Source organism: Urocitellus parryii, chromosome 1, assembly GCF_045843805.1.
Source record: "Urocitellus parryii isolate mUroPar1 chromosome 1, mUroPar1.hap1, whole genome shotgun sequence".
Taxonomy (NCBI): domain Eukaryota; kingdom Metazoa; phylum Chordata; class Mammalia; order Rodentia; family Sciuridae; genus Urocitellus; species Urocitellus parryii.
In genome coordinates, this window is record NC_135531.1 from 270,689,988 (window position 1) to 270,709,156 (window position 19,169).

Genomic DNA, 19,169 nt, shown 5'->3' on the forward strand with positions numbered 1-19,169 from the left:
CTTTTAATGTCTCAATTTAGACTTTGAATAACTAGGTTTATTAACTTAACAATTTGAGCTGTTCTATTTTTCAAGGTGTTATAGATCATCTAATTGGGAATTAAGACCAATAAAAAACACAAAACTTGAAATACTAATACCTTCCCGTAGACAAACACCTTTCCTAGAAAATTTCAAACAAATCAGGACGTGAAATTCTTCAGTGTTTGAAGGTAGTAGCATCTGACTCATCACCGCTCAAGTATGGTGAAAGTTGTCCTGAGGAAAATGTTCATATTTTTCATTGGCATCTTAATTGCATCATGTAAAAGTGGAAAATGTAGAGATTAAGAGCATAAGGTTTATAATTCTACAGTTCAATGGAGACAAAACTGAATGCTATAAAAACATATGCAAATCTAAAAAGAAAATTATAACCCAAGACACATGGGGAAAAATATTTATGTGTAGTTTTTAATCCATATTAGAATTCAGTTGTTGTAACTTTATCATCAATTTAAACAGAAACTGTCTTCTGAGACATACAGCCTAATAAATGTATCAACAGTATGGATACTCAATGGAGGGTTGGTTATTTGAACTTACAACATTTCATTATTCTATCCATAGGAAATCTATAGTGGTTCTCCCCAATTACATATCTGAACCATTGTCTTATGAGAAAAAAATTAAATAAAACTGACCATAAAAATATTCTGACGTTAAAATAAAGCAAACTATAATCCTTGGCAGATCAATTTGGTAAAAAACATTGGTGATGGTTGGAAGCACAGGATAACTGACATGAATCTTCAGCACAAAGCACACCTTTGAAAACATGAAATGATGACTCTTCAGGATAATAGCTATTAAATATCCAAGAATCACCAGGTTTTTAAAATATTGCTTAATCACTTTCCAAAACATAGCTGTAAGGAACTAAAGATTTTGTTAAAACTATCAAGGTGATATTTATTGCATCATTAGACTGCATTTCAAGACAGAAAATTAAGTGTACTACAGCTTCACCAAAATATATATTTAAAGTGTGTGTATGGAGGGAACCTAAGGTATTTATAAACAAAATATAGACTGCATGTGCTTTTCAAAGGGGACGAATTAAATATAACCAGCTGCCAACTTTGTGCTCTGACATACTTGAATTAGTGGGCATGTGTATACTAAATTCATTTATTTTTGTCCACAATAAATGAAAGAAAAACACCACCCTATACAATCCACTATTAGCAGTGAGTACAACAGCAAAAAAATTATTGTACAATTTATACATACTAAAATATTTTCTTTCTCTAGAAATAACTCAGAACAAAACCTAATCATTATAAGACTTTGGATAATCTCAAATTACAATAGAGAAAAAACAAATCAGGGTATGTATTGAGCCCAAAACAAAGGTTCTTGGTCATAAGGCTATGAGATTAGTAAGTGCAAGTGGTAGGATGAAGCATGCTCAAATTCTATGCTCGGGTCTTTGTGTAGTTATCAAATCTTTAAATTAAATAAGACTAGCTAAAGAAATGTTTTAAGCAGAGCAAGATAACTGGGAATTTTGCATTTCTTTTGCCATTTTTGTTACCCAACTTACACAATGAGCAAAGTGCTAATAAGCAACACTACAGAAACACATTTACATCAACACTGAAGACCTGGGGAAGTGAAATCCAACAATTTTATTTTAATGAGCTGTATTTTCTAAAGTTTTGTTTTATTTTTTCCTGTTTTCATACAGTATTGAAAACAAAACGCGGCACATTCACATTTTCCCGAGGAACTGTAAAGATGATCTCTACAGGGATAAACGTCGTAAAGCCTGAAGCTCAATCAATTTGATGTTGAAAACTCTCAAAGGGAGTAAAGGCTTGATCTGAATGGTCTAGAACACGTACTGTAATTTAATAGAAGAGATGGTCGTCTTAATATTAATGATTTAAAAGAACTTCCCAGTCCATGCGAAGAATACAGTCCAAGAATAAATCAAATTTCTGAACACATTTTATGCTACATATGTGTATACTTTGCGATCCTCAGGTGTTCGTGCCAAATATTCTCTCTCAATAAGTCCTTCAATACGTTTCTTAATAACAACTGGACTTGGTAAGAATCGTGCCTTCAACTGCTGAGTTACCTAAAAAAAAAAAAAAGGGATAAAGATTAATTCTACCAGAAAAATTAACATTTTCATTTAAAAACACAAAAATTTCTATCTTTGAATAGAACTGTTGTATCATTTTAAGATTCAAAAAAAAAGTTGAAAGTACAGAAAATTTCAAAAGGGTTTTATTTGAAAATGCATGATTAGAATGCAATTCTATTTGAATGTGAATGTTAAAATGAATAAGCAGTTGAATTAGTTGGATTATATTAGTATGAATATATACTACCCTACAGTTTAATCATTTTGCTGTTTACTAATGGTTGACTTTTGGGTTATACTCTCCTGTTTCATAGAACTTGGATAGCATAATATACTTAAGAGCACAAATTCTGAACCCAGACTGCCTGGTTCAAATCCCAACTCTATCACTTACTAGCTTTGGATCCTTAAGAAGTTATATACATTAATTGAGTTAATACATGCAATGTCTTAGAATAATGTCCATCCATACTAAGTACTACTGTTGTTATTTGTTTCTCCACGTGTGGTCAAGAACCTAAGTATTGTGTCATCAGTAAGTATAGCAGCAGCCACAACCTGCTATGCACTATTTGTCAATCATTTTGCACACATTAATGTATTTAAATGCTCTTTACACTGAAAAGGGGGCTGTCTTATTTTATAAAGGAGGGAAATATGCCACAGAAAAAACTGACGTGAATAAGTAGTAAGTAACAGAGCCAGGAGAGATGAATCTAAACCTTTCTGACCTCAAAGTTGATGCTCTTTCCAAAAAGTCATCCTGCCTCTCTTGCAGATCATCCACTCATTCATAAGCCATCTTTTCTTTTACTCTTGATCAGTTCATTTCTCAAAGTCACAATGGATTGATCAATTCTTTGAAATATGAAACTTCAGTACTTCACTCTGTAACTAAAATCTGTCATACTTCCAGGATTATCACTCCAGTATCAGCAAATTTGCTCTCAACCCACCTGAGATCTCCAATTCTTTGACCCACTTTGTCTTTCAGGTTATGAATAGCTTCTTTTGACATTTCTTCCTTCCTTGCAGAGCCTGGACTACATTCAAAATCACTTTAGCTACACTATCAACAGTGCCTACAACTCTGACTGGTTCTCTGGTCCTATTCCATAAATACCCTTTGATCAAACCTACATTCTACATCTACTACTTCACTTTCCATCTACTACAGCTCCCTGCTGAGTCAAACTGCAGTTTTTATACCGTGTATTCACAGGACAGGAGCCAACAAAGTGGATCACAGGCCAAATACAGCCTGTTGCTTATTTATATAAAACTTCACTGAAATATAGCCAACTTGTTTATGTATTGTCTACAGATGCTTTCATGCTACAACTGGCCATTTACAAAATGTATGCCAATATAAATTTATAGATTCACATTCAGCAAATTCTTGAGCACCATTCTTCAAAAGAAATTTCGGACAAGTTCCTCTTTAAGTTATTCAACTAAGCACTGTACAAAAGAGACCATTTGTTTGAAATCCCACAAATTCTCACCTCTTATATGCACATTTATCCATTCTTATGTCATGCCTTGGTTGGCACATATCATTGCTCTTTATATGGTAAGAAAGGGGGACTACCCTATTGTTGTTTCTCTTCCTGCCCTCCATGTTATTCCTGGGAAAATCTGTGGTTTTAACTATATTCCCATATAGTGAATTCTAGTTCTTACCTTTCTTCTGACTTCCAATTGGCCTATGGATATGCCCCTAATAAAATACAATAGAGCAAACTTGTGCAAAATAATATTAACTAACATCTGGAACACATCAGCACATTATTCTTCATTTTTCAGTTAAAGGGAACAACCTCTCAAGCCAGAAACCTAAGAGGTTCAACTCCTCACTCATTATCGGAGAACAGATCCTGTCAAATTTACCTCTCAACCATCCTGATTCACTATTTATTAATACTTTACCAAGGCCCTAGTCATCTTACTATTTCAATAGTCTTTCGATGGATTTCCCCCTTTTTAGTTTTCCCAATGTGTGAAATACAAACCCTCAATAAATGGCAACTGTTATTAATTTTCAGCAATACAGGTAGTTTGTTTACATAAAGATATTAAAATAGCAATAATTCTTCTTCTTGTGCCATTATTATCCTTTCATCTTAAATACATTAGTTCCTCCAGTGTGTACGTTTTGTCAAATGTCTTGTTTTCAATGAGAAGTGATACACAAAGAGTTTCAATTAAACAGTACTTCCTTAATTTGTTAATAATGTTATTCTGCTTTCTCTATTCATCAAGTATTGAAGTATCCTTACCTCTGCTACTAAAACATTGTGTTGCATCTTCTTTCTAGATTTCATTATTCGCACTATAGCAGCTTCTATCTCATGTTTTCTGTCATCGTCTACTTTCTGCCTTGTTTCTTTCCTTTCTGGGTCTGATTCACCTTGTTTGGCAGCAACTAAAATAGAAACAGATATTTTCCATAAATGTAATGAAAAATTTGGTTTACAAGCATACTTATAATTTATTTCTATCCTCAGAGAAAAATTAATTTCAACCTTCAAGTACACACACACATTTATTAACTTAAGAAAATATCAAAAAGTAAACATTCAATGTTCAATTCTAAATTATTCTTTCCATAAATTAGGAACTATACAGAGATAACAAAATCAATTTCATTTTTATAAAACACAAGTCCTTTTCTGGAAGGAAAATGGTAGCTGGCTATTCTTCAGCAGAAACAATTTTCACTACTTGTGACTTCCAGGGCTCAACTAATATTTTACCACACCATGGCTTCAAGTTATACTTCACCAAACATATTTTACACAGGCAAATACTTATTGTTTCCTCCTTAGAATATAGCAATAATCTCTTAAAAGACATTAAGGGAAGAAAAGAGTATGTGGAGTCAAGATTCTGGCAGCTAAATCATCAATTAAAAACCACCACTAAAATGTCAGTAAAAGAAACTTCTTAACAGTGAAACAACTCATTTATACCTGCTAAAAATCTCCTATTATCTAACAATTTCTCATTGTGACCTTATTACCAAACCATATTTCAGTTTTTAGGAGAATCTCACTCTGTACTTCCTATAGGTCTTCAAAGCAACTGCTAAGTGGTTAAATACAGCATTTTCTTTCTTGCACAACTCTGCTCTTATTGAAGCAGCAAAGAAGACAAGTCAGTTTTTGGTCATTAAAAGGACATAGATGTAAAGTTTCTGGAAGAAGGGACTGGACAATTACACAGAAGTGCAAGGAACACTGCTGATTTGGGCATGGGCAGGAGATAGTACAATTAAGAAGATCATTCTAGCGTGCATATCCATTCAGCTGTTTCTAATTAGAATCCCTTGGTAAAGAATAGAGCATCCAGCATCATTTGCTAAGACATCATATCATCTTGGCAAAAAAAAAAGAGAGAGATCAGATGATGTAGTCTACAAAGAAAGAATAAAGTTTTTCCTGAAAAAAGTCAATGTCACGTACACAAACACAAAGAGAGATTCTTTTAGGTTAAAAACAATTAAAAGAGATATAAGGGGGACAGAAAAGAGAAAGTCAGTATGACAAAATTTTAATTAAGGTAATTTAGGTTTGTTTAGGTAAACACAGGTTATAGACATACTGATGTCCATTACAGTATTTTTCAATTTTTTTGTGGATCTGAAATTATTTCAAATAAAAAATTAGGAAAAAATTATTTTAAAAAAAGTGATTTGGTTCATGTGGATCTGGGTATACTCCTTAAATTCCTACAAAAAAAGATAAATGGGAAGACTAGGGTGATACATCCTGAATTACAATTTTTCTTTTTTTTTTTTTTTTAAATATTAAGTACAGGAGCCACTCCCAGGAGCCTAACACTTAAGAAGAGTAACTGAAGGTGATGCCTACACATGTATCTGTACCTTTATGTACCTACAGATGGGTAGTTGGAGCAGACTGTCAATTATGGAAACTGTTGCTGATTATGAGGACTCTAAATTCTTTCCAAAATTAAAAAAAAATAAATAAACAAATGAATAAAATTTTTTAAATTAAAAAAATTTTTTTTTTTGCTAAAGTTTCTATTATTGGCTATAATAAAAACAGTATAAACAGATTAGGCTAAAGTCCTTGATTACATTATTGAGCTTTTAACAATTTAAGAAAACTGATGTGGTCATAATATTTATCACTGAAGAAAAAATTTTCACTAAAAATATAAGAACCAAGATCACCTAAAAACCATCTCCAAATGAAAAACATTTTTACAGAATTTCATCACTGAAAAAAACTTAAAAGAGGTATCTACCAGTCAAATCCTTCCTTATATAGACTACATTCCTACTTTCATTACATCTAAAATCCCACACAGACATGCATGCATACGCACACTTAACACTCCAAACTAAAAAATCCATGAAGTGAAGATTATTTTTAGATAATACTATGCTGGACATCATAACCTGGAATTATAAAAGCAATTTTTTATTTAGGGTAAAGTAAGATGAAGCCAGGTGATTCAGATACATATTCCTATATGTTCTCCAGATCCAGAATACAAACAAGCCCTGAAATATAAAACCTATTTCTACCCCAAATACATGTTTTGCATTTAGAGAAAAAGAAATTTTATTTCATGATGCTCATAATTAGACAGTTTTGTTTTTATCAAACAGTATGTCACAAAGATATAGCTAATTTTGGCTAATGAAAATTACAATGATACAGTTTGCGACTATCACACATAGGAATCAAAACTTTAACCAAAATATCACTCTGCTTTACAAAAAGTCAAAAAGGAAACCAAAAGTTTTTGTGTCAATCTACTTTAGTAATCAACTGTATATTTAACACAAAGAATTTTATATTATCTTTATTAATGTATGATATAAATACATTTTTAAAAATTATAGTCATTTAAAAATGATATTTATCTTATTTTAAAACACTGTTTTATCCACCGTAATAGATGAATTAGCAGTAGAAGGCTTATCTAAATGCTAGTTTTGAAATGAGGTAGCAAGCTGCTTTACTTTCAAATATCAGGAAGAATTAAGTGTCCTTTTTTCTGCTTAAATACATTAAAAAAAAAACCCACATCTTACATTATGTTAAATATATAATATAGTATTTTCACTATCAACCTGAAAGGCTGTAAAACTTGACTGTCATAAAAACATTGCATGTTTTTAAATTAATATTGGTTTTAAGATTCTGAAATTTAAATTATATATAAACCATAAGTTAAATCATGGTTCATTTGTTGAAAAACATATAGAAAGAAGTACTTTTCCACACTACAATTACTTTTTAAAAGGTTTATTACTGTACTTGGATTCAACCATATATTGATATGAACATATTATTAATAGAACCTGCTGTTTTTCTTATGCCAAGTGTCAGTCATATAGCACTATGAACATTTTGTTAAAAAAAAGCATTAATTTCCTTTTTTTTAAGGAAGAAATTTAGCAGATGAGAATTTTTCTAGAGGAAATATATAATTACCAGATACCTGTCTGAATCTTGACTCTGTGTAGTTTGGATGTGAACTGATCATTAACTGTAAATATGTGACCATTTTCTATTTCCTTTGACTTTGGTTCTTTCGTAAGAACCCGCTGTGTTGGTTTACCACAGGCGAGGGACTGTAGGGCTCTAACCAGCTCTCTTTCAGGGATATCTGTTTCTTGTTGAATTTCCTGAAATTTCACCAGATTGACAAAATTAGAATTTTTGAAAGATTAAAGGAGATTAGTTAATTAGAGAAGAAAATGATCAAGCAGTGGTTAGAAAGAGGTAATTCCGATCAAGAAATAGTTTATAACAAAGAATATTATTGGCTCATCATTAAAATCTCATTTGAACAAACTAAAGGGTGATTGAAGTTATAAAATATTAAGAACACATGTACATTTTTGCTTCAGAGGATAGGATTACTTTAAAAATATCATTCCACAGAGATTGTTAGGAACCTGCTTTAATGTTTAGATACAAATAAACTGTTAACCACATATAACTGCTAATCAGATTTTCTTAGCAATGTCTTTTATATAAAGAAACAAAGTAATACTGACTTCAGGCTAACAAAATCAAAATCAAAACTTAGAATCCAATTGACAATATTTACTGCCTGTGTAACAAATGAAAAGTTTAAATACCTGGAAATTAACGTTAAATATTAGTATTAGTAAGAAATACATTGACATTTGGAAGTTCAGATAATAACTTTGCTACATATTATGGCATGAATACAACAAAAAAATTTTAAAAAGCAGCTGAGGAAAAAATAAAATATTTTAAATTCATTATTCTTATGTCTTATCAGACAGCAAAGAAATTGTACACGGATATTAATTACTCCTCATAAGACAACAGGGACATTTAATTGAGTACAAGGATTCAAAGAAATGTGAATTCCTGATTCTAAATATTCCTTTGCTTCAAATAATCTTTTGCTATATATTTATCTGTTTGACTTTATTAAACATTCATTAAACTTTACACATTTCAAATATTGTACACACTTATCATTCCCCCAAATAAAATAGGTACTATTAAAATGGAGATGGTAATTATGCATATGATAAAATGAACTATTTTAGTTACTGTTTAATCAAAGAATTGGAAACAGGGGCTGGGGTTATGGTTCAGTGGTAGAGTGCTTGCCTAGCATGTGCAAGGCCCTGGGTTCGATCCTCAGCACCATGTAAAAATGAGTAAAATAAAGGTACTATGTCCAACTACAACTAAAAAAAAAAAAAAAAAAACTGGAAACAACTTCTTAGGCAATATCTTGAAATTGCAGATTATTTCCAGAAGTAACTATTACAATTCATTATGTAACAACTGATGCCTTTTACCATTCATCTATAAATACATGAATACAAATGCAGACATACACATGTTTGTACACGAAAATATCCACTTAACTACCAGTATTAGTGTTAAACATACATGGAACCACAACAGGATGTTTTTTGGTTTTGCTGGGGGGTGGGGGCAGTACCAGGGATTGAACCCAGGGGCACTTGGCCACTAAGCCACATCCCCAGCCTTATTTTGTATTTTAGAGACAGGGTCTCACCGAGTTGCTTAGTGCCTAAGCTTTGCTGAGGCTGGCTTTGAATTTGCGATCCTCCCGTCTCAGCTTCCTGAGCTGCTGGGATTATAGGTGTGCGCCACCACGCCTGGCCATAATGTTTTTTTCTATTGATTTTCAGATTTCCCATGTTAAGACAGATTAAAGCCACAAGGCATTCCATTATACTGTTTTATCATCATACAGAAGGAAAATGAAACTGTAATTAAATTTTGTGATGCATTTCTGATTTTGAGCACAAATAGCCAGGTATTCTGAAGTAGACTTCTAGAAAGGTATCTGGATTCTCAAAGTGATAAATATTTTATATTTGATGGACACTGACAAACTGTCTTTCAAGTTGCTTAAAATATTAAGCCCTGTTAACAATATGCCTGAGTATCCATTCCCTCACATCTTCAATACTAGTTTTCTTTTTCTTTGACAATGGTTGGACTTTAAATGTTCTCTTTTTAACCTGTATGTCTCATGATCACTGGGATAAAAAAAGTCTTTTTATATTTACAGGATATCTGTAACTTTTCCTCTGTGCTTTGTTTAGCCACATTCCTTACATGTTTTTCTACTAAATTGTATGTTTCCACATTGATTTTTGATGCTCTTTATATATTAGTTTTCAATTCTGTTAATTTTGCCTAGACTTTTAATTTATGAGATTTCATCATATAGAGGTTTTTATTAGTTTTAGAATGTTTTTATTATTATAGTATAGTTGTACATGATAGAGGGGTTCATTGTGACATAATTATACATGCATGGAATATAATCTGCTTCATTTCAGTCCCCAGTACCTTCCTCTTTTCCTGTCTTCCTCCTTCCCTCTGCTCTACTGATCTTCGTTCTATTTACTATTTTTTATTTTTATTTTGAGAGAGAGAGAGAGAGAGAATTTTTAATATTTATTTTTTAGTTTTCGGCAGACAAAATATCTTTGTTGGTATGTGGTGCTGAGGATCGAACCCGGGCCGCACACATGCCAGGCGAGCACGCTACCGTTTGAGCCACATCCCCAGCCCTATTTACGATTTTTTAAATTGGTGCTTTATAAATACACATACTGGTGAAATTCACTGTGGTATGTATATTCACACAGGAACAGAACTGTTTAAATGTATGAGTCTTTTCCTTTTTGTAATAGATTTTATAAAAATGTATCTCCTGCCATGGTTATTAACATATTCTATATTCTCTTATATTATTTTTACAGATTTATGCTTATGCATATATTTTCACATCTACCTTAAAATTTAACTTTGTATATGATATGATAAGTGGAATTAGGTCCCATTATTACCCCTCTCCCTTCTACCTCAAATGAACCACCAGTTATTTTAAGTTAGGTTGATTTAAAATGATAAATTTATCACACCTCAAACATGCACGAATATATATCAATTTGCTTCTGGACTGTTTATTCAAACGAATGATTTATCTTGCAGAACCATTACTAGGAAGATTATCATTCTTGATAAAATACCCTTTTTCTCTCATGTCATTTCCTAATTAATGCTGATTTACAGAAAAGGTGATTTTAACAAACAGAACTCAGAGAATGCTTTCTCTCAAGTTAATTATCACACGTTTGCCAAGCTGACAATCTAATGTTCAAAGATTTAAAAAATTTTAAATTCCTAATATTTATAAATTTCACTCCTTTTTCTTAGTTTATTAGCTAGATCCTGCAGAGCAAGGTGTAAAGGTACTATGAAAGGTAAGCATTCTACCTTGTTCCTAACTTCAATAGGAACGTATCTAGTATTTTATTATTACTTATTGTTGTGCTTCAATTTTCTCTTAACTACAACTTTATAATATTAAGAACATTTCACTCCATTCTTAGGTGGCTAAGGGTGCCACATTCCAGAAATAAGGAGTGTGGATGGACTTAATAGATCTTGTTTGAACACAGTGCATTAGTCCTTCAATACCTTGCTGAATATAATTTATTAATACTTAAAATTTATGCATTTATGTTAAATAACCTATTACTTTCTCTGTTTAGTATTTTCTTTGTTCAGTTTTGATAACAAGGCTATGTCAGATTTGTTTATTTCCCAAGAGTGTATTTTGCTTTTTGAATCCGAAATTCTCTGTGCTGTTCAAATCTACATCCCTCCTTTTTTCTGTTTACAAGTAAACCTGTGATTTCTATGATAGTGAAACTGTCTATCTCTCCTTATATTTTCAACCATTTTCCTTTACATATCGTGAAGTCATATCACTAATGATTGTTACCAATTCTTTTTTTATGTAAATTTTTATTTATATGACAGCAGAATGCAAATTCTTATTACATATATAGAGCACAATTTTTCATATCTCTGGTTGTGTACATAGTATATTCAGTTCTCTTAGCCTCATATTAATTGTAAAGAATAGAAACCCATTCCAACAAGGCAATTTATTAGACGAAGTAACTGATAGTCTCCAAGGGAAGATGGTAAACTTGGGTCTCACAGGGGCAAGGACAAAGATTTGGAAAATTAGGAAAAAAAAAAAAAATATATATATATCGTCCATTTCTCAGTCTCTTGTTTACATTTCTCTATTTCAATTGTTTCCCATTAATGTCCATAATAAGTCCTTATAACTGAAATTTATTCTTAGAAAATATTTTAAAAGTATAACAATATTAAGAAAAATATGTATTATTTTCCATACTTCTTGAAAACCAAATGCTAGTTATAAAATCCAAGGTATAAGATTACTATATATATATCTGCATACATCCTCCTTTTAGGTATTCTAAACACAAAAAATTTTTATTCATGCAAAACATAAAAAAAGAAAAGACTACAGCATCCTACTATGGATTAAATGTGACACTGCAAATTGACACCACCTGTTGTACCTAGCTTCCAGATAGCTCATTAATAATCTTGGTATGTTTTAACATTGTACGGTCCTCTCACTGTTCTACAAGTGATTTGGGAAACCAAGAAAATGAGAAGGGACAGTATGCAACTTTCGCGGCTGGCTCAGTCATAAAGGCACTGTATGGGTTCCTGGATTGCCCATTCTGGGAAAAGTCAGCCACCAGGATTTGAGAACAATCAGTTAAGTAGAAAGGCCCATGGAGAGAAACTAATGCTGTTTAACAGTAGCCAAAACAAACTTTCCAGCCATCTGATCCACCTTGGAAGTATATTCTCCAGCCCTAATCAAACCATTAGATGACTAAAGCCCCAGATGACATCTAAATGCAACCTCATGAAAGACCTCAAACTCCTCCTGAATCCCTAACCCATAGAAAATATGATTATAAATTGTTAAATTTTGTTTTAAAATCATTCAGTTTTGAGATTTGGTATGTAGTATTATATAACACATCATCTTACTAAAGTCAAGAATATACAAAGATAAAGATGAGTTCCCTTTAAAATTTTTAAACACTTTCAACTATCTCCTATAAGCAGCAGAGTATAGAGAAACACATGGCACAAGTAAAAATAAATTTCATGTCTTCTCACTATGTACTGGATTTGAGGTGTGAGCAAGCAGGCTTTGGAGCCACAGGGAGGCACTGCATGGAATTCTAGGTACCCTAAGATCAGGTTTCAGATTTGTGACTTAGCTAAAATGGGGAATATTAGATAATTTTATCTTCTACTTAATAACTGCTCATTAGCACCAATGATCTCAACCCAACTGGAGAATGGAAAGAGTAAGCTTGAATCACTATTATAGCGATACTAATAATGGCTTCAGAAAACAAATTTATATTTTTGCTTATTCCATTATTTTTACCAGTTCTTTAAAAAACAGACCTTTGAAAATCAAGCTATTTATCAAGCAGTATATTTTGCTTAGAGTACATATGATCTATGAAAGCTGCAGATTAAAATATCTATGCAAAACATGTTAGAAATAATATAATTCCAACTGTTTGAAAAGCCTTACAATGTCTGAGTAAGGTATAATGTAATTGATATTCTTAGGACTCCCAATCACACATACTTGTGTATAAAAATTAAGGTTATGCTCTAGGCAAGATCCACCTGTTAAATATATAGGGGGGGGAACCCTCTTGACTTAGCCACTTTATGACACATATATTTAAAAAATTTTAAGTGTATCACACAAAAATGGTCATCTTTTATGTTTCCCACATAAATGGGAGCCATGGAGATGAATACTAAAATATTCAAACTCACACTTTTGTTCTTCCTGTGTTCACCTCTATCTGAAAACTGGCTTTCAATTAAGTACAAATATAGCACCAATTTTCAAGCCTCATACAATAGTCATTCACTATCTCAAGTTTAAACTATATTAAGAACCATATGATCTTGATTTCAACTCCAAGAGACCCTTTTAAAGGCATAGGAAAAAATTACATGATTTTAATGTAATCAAATGATAATTTACTGCAGAGAAAGAAAGGGAAAATTAAAAAGGAATTGAAAAGCATATAATAATAATTTTCTAAAGCAAAAAAAAAAGAAATTTGACTATGCTATCAGGATAGTGTAAAGGACAGGCAAACAAACAGATTACACAGTGAAGAAATATATAGACCCATATATGGTTAATTTTTTTTTTTTTTTTTGTAAAAGTGCCAAGGTAATTAAATAGGGAAAAAAGAGATGTGCTTTTAACAAATGATACTGGAACGATCAACTGTCCATGTGAGGAAGTAAATGTAAAAATTAAAGTTAAAAACTGCTTAAAAAAATGGAAGAAAATCTTTGCAATTTCAGGGTAGGTAATAATTTCTTAGGACATCAAAAACAAATTATAAAAGAAAAAATGTGATAATAAAAAACTGTTAGTATTAAAAAATTCTCTTCAAAGGTTACCATTAAAAAATGAAAAGACAAGCGACAGAATTAAGAAATATTCATAACACATTTACCAGCACTTGTATCCAGGATAAAGAACTTTTATAATTTAATAGAAAAATAGTCCTATTAGCATACAAACTATTATATAAAACTATTAAATACATATTATATTTAACATATAATATTAAATACAAACTATTATATATAGTTTGTGAACAGATACTTCACAAACTATATATATAAGGGGCTTACAAACACATAAAAGATCCTCAATATCATTAGTCATCAAAGAAAATCAAATCAAATCCAGGAGAGACAATTATATAATTGAAAAGGCTACAACTAGGAAGACTGCAGAGGATGTGGAACAACTGGCTCTCTCTTTCACTGCTGGTAGGAATGTAAAATCATACAGTTTGGTGGTTTCTTAAAAACAAAGCAAAGAAAACAAACATACAATTCTATTCATGTCAATCCAAATATGGTAACAACCCAAAGAAGCCCATCAACAAATAGAAATCAAGAAAATGGAGCATGTACACATAATAAAATATCACTCATCAGTAAAAAGAAATGAACTGCTGATATTATATAATAGGTTGAATCTCAAAAATACTATGCTATGTAAGGAAGAAATGGGATACAAATAACCTATATGATGAGATTTCACTTGTATGAAAGTATAGAAAAGGCAGAACTCATCTACAGTAATACAGAACAGATAAATGGCTGCCTGAGGCGAGGGGTGACAGGATGAAAATGACTACAAAAGGGTTACCAAAAAATATGGAAATAATACTTAGGTCCGAGGTGGAAGTTACATAGGTGCTTGTTTAAAACTCAAAATGTGAAATTATATGAAATTTTTATATGAAAATTGTACTTCAATAATGCCGATTTAAAAAACAGCACCTTAAAAAAGCAGCAACAAAATGATCCAATAATGCATGATATTCTTATAGTTCCATGGCCCAATTTTATGCAGTATTCTGTTAAGGTATTCAAAGAGATTCTCTAAGTTTCTCACATAAGAAAGACTCAGATAATAAATGGAAGAAACAATATAAGTGGTTAGAAACATATATAACAACAACCCATACCTCAAATGTGTATTTTTCTCTATTATTAAAGAGCATTAATATGGTCATCTGGAAAGTGGAAACTTGCAATATATGCTTCCGTGTATTTGAGCCAGTTACTTGTGCACCTCCAACACCAACTTCAGATCCATCTTCCTGTTTGATGTTTTAAAAAATATGAATAAAGATAATTATCTCCTAGTATCTGTAACAATATATTTTAGAAATAAGTCCTGTAATCTCCACTCCCTCACTAAAACTTATTCCCATGTAAAAAGAAATCTATTTACACACACAGTCTTTACTTAGGACTATCCCCCACACCCCCACCACTGTGAATATTTTCAGGTGGCTACCTGAGCATATAACTAACCAAGAGTTCCCTAAATTTAAAGCTGAAGTTATTTTAACACTGTAAAATTGGATGATAATACCACCCTTATAAATGACACTGCAGACACACTACCACCCAAAGTAGCAGGGTTAAATTTCTTTTCATGATGGGGCTGGGATTGTGGCTCAGAGGAAGAGCGCTTGCCTCACATGTGTGAGGCACTGGATTCGATCACATAAAAAACAGAATAAAGACATTGTGTCCACCTATAACTAAAAAATAAATATTAAAAAAATTTTTCATATGATACAATCAAAGTAAAACATTAAGGGCTGGGGATGTGGCTCAAACGGTAGCGTGCTCGCTTGGCATGTGTGCGGCCCGGGTTCGATCCTCAGCACCACATACCAACAAAAGATGTTGTGTCCGCCAAGAACTAAAAAATAAATATTAAAAAAAAATTCTCTCTCTCTCCTCTCTCACTAAAAAAAAAAAAAAAAAAAAAGTAAAACATTAAAACAAAACCAAAACCAGCAGCAGAGGGGAAAACTTCCATTCACAAAATCTGAACCTGTTCTATGTCTTCAATAATTAGTATATACACTATGCTTTAAAAGTCTATTGATCTAGTAGCACTGCTCAGATAAAATATTTCTCAGCAATAAAAAGGAATGATTTACTGGCACTATACAAAAATACTATGCTATATGAAAGAAGCTGCTCTATGAAAACAAGCAATAATCAAAAGTTGTTCTGTAGTTATCTTTGACGTATTCTCTTCCACTTAAATATATAATAGTGATAAATATTATCCAAGGACTATTACACATTTTAATATAAAAACCAAAGTACTTACACACTAAAAAAATACTTTGGTGTTATAGTGACTCATAACTTGTGGAAAATTAGAAGATTCTAATTAAAATCTGAAATAAAACATATTTACTAGGACTGGGTTATAGCTCAGTGGTGGAATGCTTGCCTAGCATGTGTGAAGCACTGGGTTCAATTCTTAGCACTGCATATAAATAAATAAATACACACACACACACACACACACACACACACACACTTACTGACAACTACAAAACCATATTTGCTGCCCAGATAACAACTTAAATATTTTTATTTAATGTTTTCTAAGTCTTTTATTGATTTTCAGTTTTATGGCAAATGACCCTGATTTGATTAAAACTAATGAAAACAAATTATTACTCTTAAAACTAACGATTTTAGATATTAAAAAGTCAACTACTTTTTTAAGAGGAAGATGAATCACTGATGCATTATTGATTTTTTAATGACTTTGCTAATGTGTGTTTCTTAAATCTCAAGTCCTAATTTTACTGGTTTTGATTAGCAATAGGGATTATAAAAGACAGAATTTTTAAAAGGGGCTCACAGCTCTGTATGCCCTCAAATCAACTTACATTTTCCCATTATTACCTCAAGTTTCTTTATATTTATTTACATTATCTCAAGTTTAATCTTATAAATGAAATTGAATATTTAAACTTTTTTATATTTAAGGCAGGTTTAACAATAAAACAAATTGTTTACCCAGGTCAGTTATATAAACAAAATTTTTAAGTTACTTAGAACGTTCAAACTGTGAACATTTACCTTTTTAACTGGACCATAAAAAGTGGCATTGAGATCTGCAGAACCCATATGATGCTGGAGTGTGAGCTGTCGACCACTGTGTTTGGCTAGGTAGAACCTTCAGCAAACCAAACTAGGTTTTAGAGAATCATACAACTTGCATATTAAACTACATACTACAGGGGAACAATCCTGAACAAATATACATGTAAGGGAGACCTTAAAAGTTAAAAGACATCTTGGAAATTACTTTTTGTTTCAATTCTTCACAGAAGAGGAAATGAAATGGGGGAATATGAGGTCTCAACAACTTAGCTAAAAATTAAATGATAAAGATGGCACACTAAATAATAATGCTACTATACATGTTGCCTCAACTTGTTGCTGAGCTCCTGCTATTTATAAGACTAACTTTTCTCCCCAGTAACCCAATAATTGATTTATCCTAGTGACAGACATCAACTGTATAAAATATACTGTACAAATGCTGAAGAAAGGAAGTGAATATTCCTTTGCAAAAAGTTTTATGCAACTAATTCTTAAATATTAAAAGGATAAGGGATAAATTCTCCTTTACAACATGAGGATAAAATGGAATATATTCATCCTTAACTGGGGACATCATTAATGCCAAAATTTATTTTAATTTTGGACAATTATTTGTACTTAGAAATACAAAGTCTGACTTAGGTTTACCTTCTAAATATTTCAAAAGCATGTCTTGGTGCTGGTGGGATGTTGCACTTTGGTGTGGCTGACTGAGTGGGCCAATATCCAGTCGTGAGCACCCGGACTGTGAGATCAACACCACCTAAAGATACCTGTATAAAACAGAAAATGTCTCCTAACATTATCAGTTCCATTTAGACACTCCATTACAATTATCAAAGTAGTTGTATAAAAGTAGCTATCTTTATGTCTTATATCTGGTAAACAAAACAGATGTTCTGAAAGGTTAGGTCTGCCTAATGTTTTACAAAGTTTAACAACTGTGGCAAATAATCAAATTACTGCCTAAAATGTTAATTCTTAGCATGTAACAAAGTCTTACCCATATTATTGAGAACTGTAGTTTTGGACTTAAAATTTTTTAAAAAGATAAAATGTCAAGAGGTCATATCAATATCATTTTAGAGGAGACTTCTGGTATCGTTAATCTGTTTTTAAATATTTTTACCATCTTAGTGTAAATAACATGTTCCTAATTTCCTACCTACATTTCAACTACATTAATCAAAACTTTCATGATTTAATGTATAGTTTACATTCTAACAAACTATGCATTAGACACCGTAGATATCATGCTACAGAGCAGGTGCCCTCCAAATACATATATACAATGGTTAACAACTTTTACAAAATATAAACATAATCGTTACCATTAGATTTTTTTTTCAAACAAAATTTTAAAGAATATCAATAGGTACTTTTAAGGACAAACTATTATCTATACTACTAATACATCTTGTTACAAACCATTATTCCATTTTTAAACTAATCTGTATGATTTGATGTTACAGATATTTAAAGGGGTGGTTGGGTTTATAAATATGAAGATGCAATACAGGCTCGGATTTCTTCAAAAGTTACTCTACTTGAAAGAAACTCAAACTAGATATCTTTGATGATGCATAGAAGATAACACCATAGAAGAAACTGAGGATACATCAGCCCCTTGTACATTTGAGATAATAAATCACTAAGCAATCTAAATTATACCATCTTGGATAATCTCATCATTCAGTTCCTGCTGACTCAAGACTTTTATTTATCACAGACTTGCACTGTCTTACTGGCCTTTCTCTACGACAAACAAGATATTTAAGCCAGGAGCAGTGGCATACAATTGTAATCCCAGAAACTTTGGAGGCTGAGGCAGGAAAATCACAAATTCAAATTTAGGCAGACCCTAAGGACTTAATGAGACCCTGTCTACAAAATAAAATTTTTTTAAAAGTGGGGGGCTAGGGATGTGGCTCAATTGTTAAATGCCCGGGGGTTCACTTAAAAAAACTTTAAATCCTCAAGTAACTTAAGTGCCAGCTTAGTGTCTTTGGGAGTCACAACACAAAACACAGAACACAAGCTGGGTGTAGTTCAGTGGTACAGCACCTGCCTAGCATGTGTGAGGCACTGAGTTCAATCCTTAGCACCACATAAAAATAATAAAA

At 31.9% G+C, this 19,169-nt stretch overlaps 1 protein-coding gene across 1 annotated transcript in view; it reads right to left on the reverse strand.

Annotated features, from left to right (window-relative positions):
• Positions 1-434: 434 nt before the first annotated feature.
• The window catches only part of Cul3 (cullin 3), an 83,936-nt gene continuing 65,201 nt past the window's right edge, over positions 435-19,169 (reverse strand). The window contains exons 11-16 of the mRNA XM_077790972.1: positions 17,695-17,819; positions 17,020-17,116; positions 15,084-15,218; positions 7,613-7,799; positions 4,414-4,559; positions 435-2,125 (exon numbers count right to left, since the gene is read on the reverse strand). Coding sequence (XP_077647098.1) covers positions 1,994-2,125; positions 4,414-4,559; positions 7,613-7,799; positions 15,084-15,218; positions 17,020-17,116; positions 17,695-17,819 — 822 coding nt within the window. The 3' untranslated portion in view covers positions 435-1,993. The remainder of the gene's footprint in view (positions 2,126-4,413; positions 4,560-7,612; positions 7,800-15,083; positions 15,219-17,019; positions 17,117-17,694; positions 17,820-19,169) is intronic.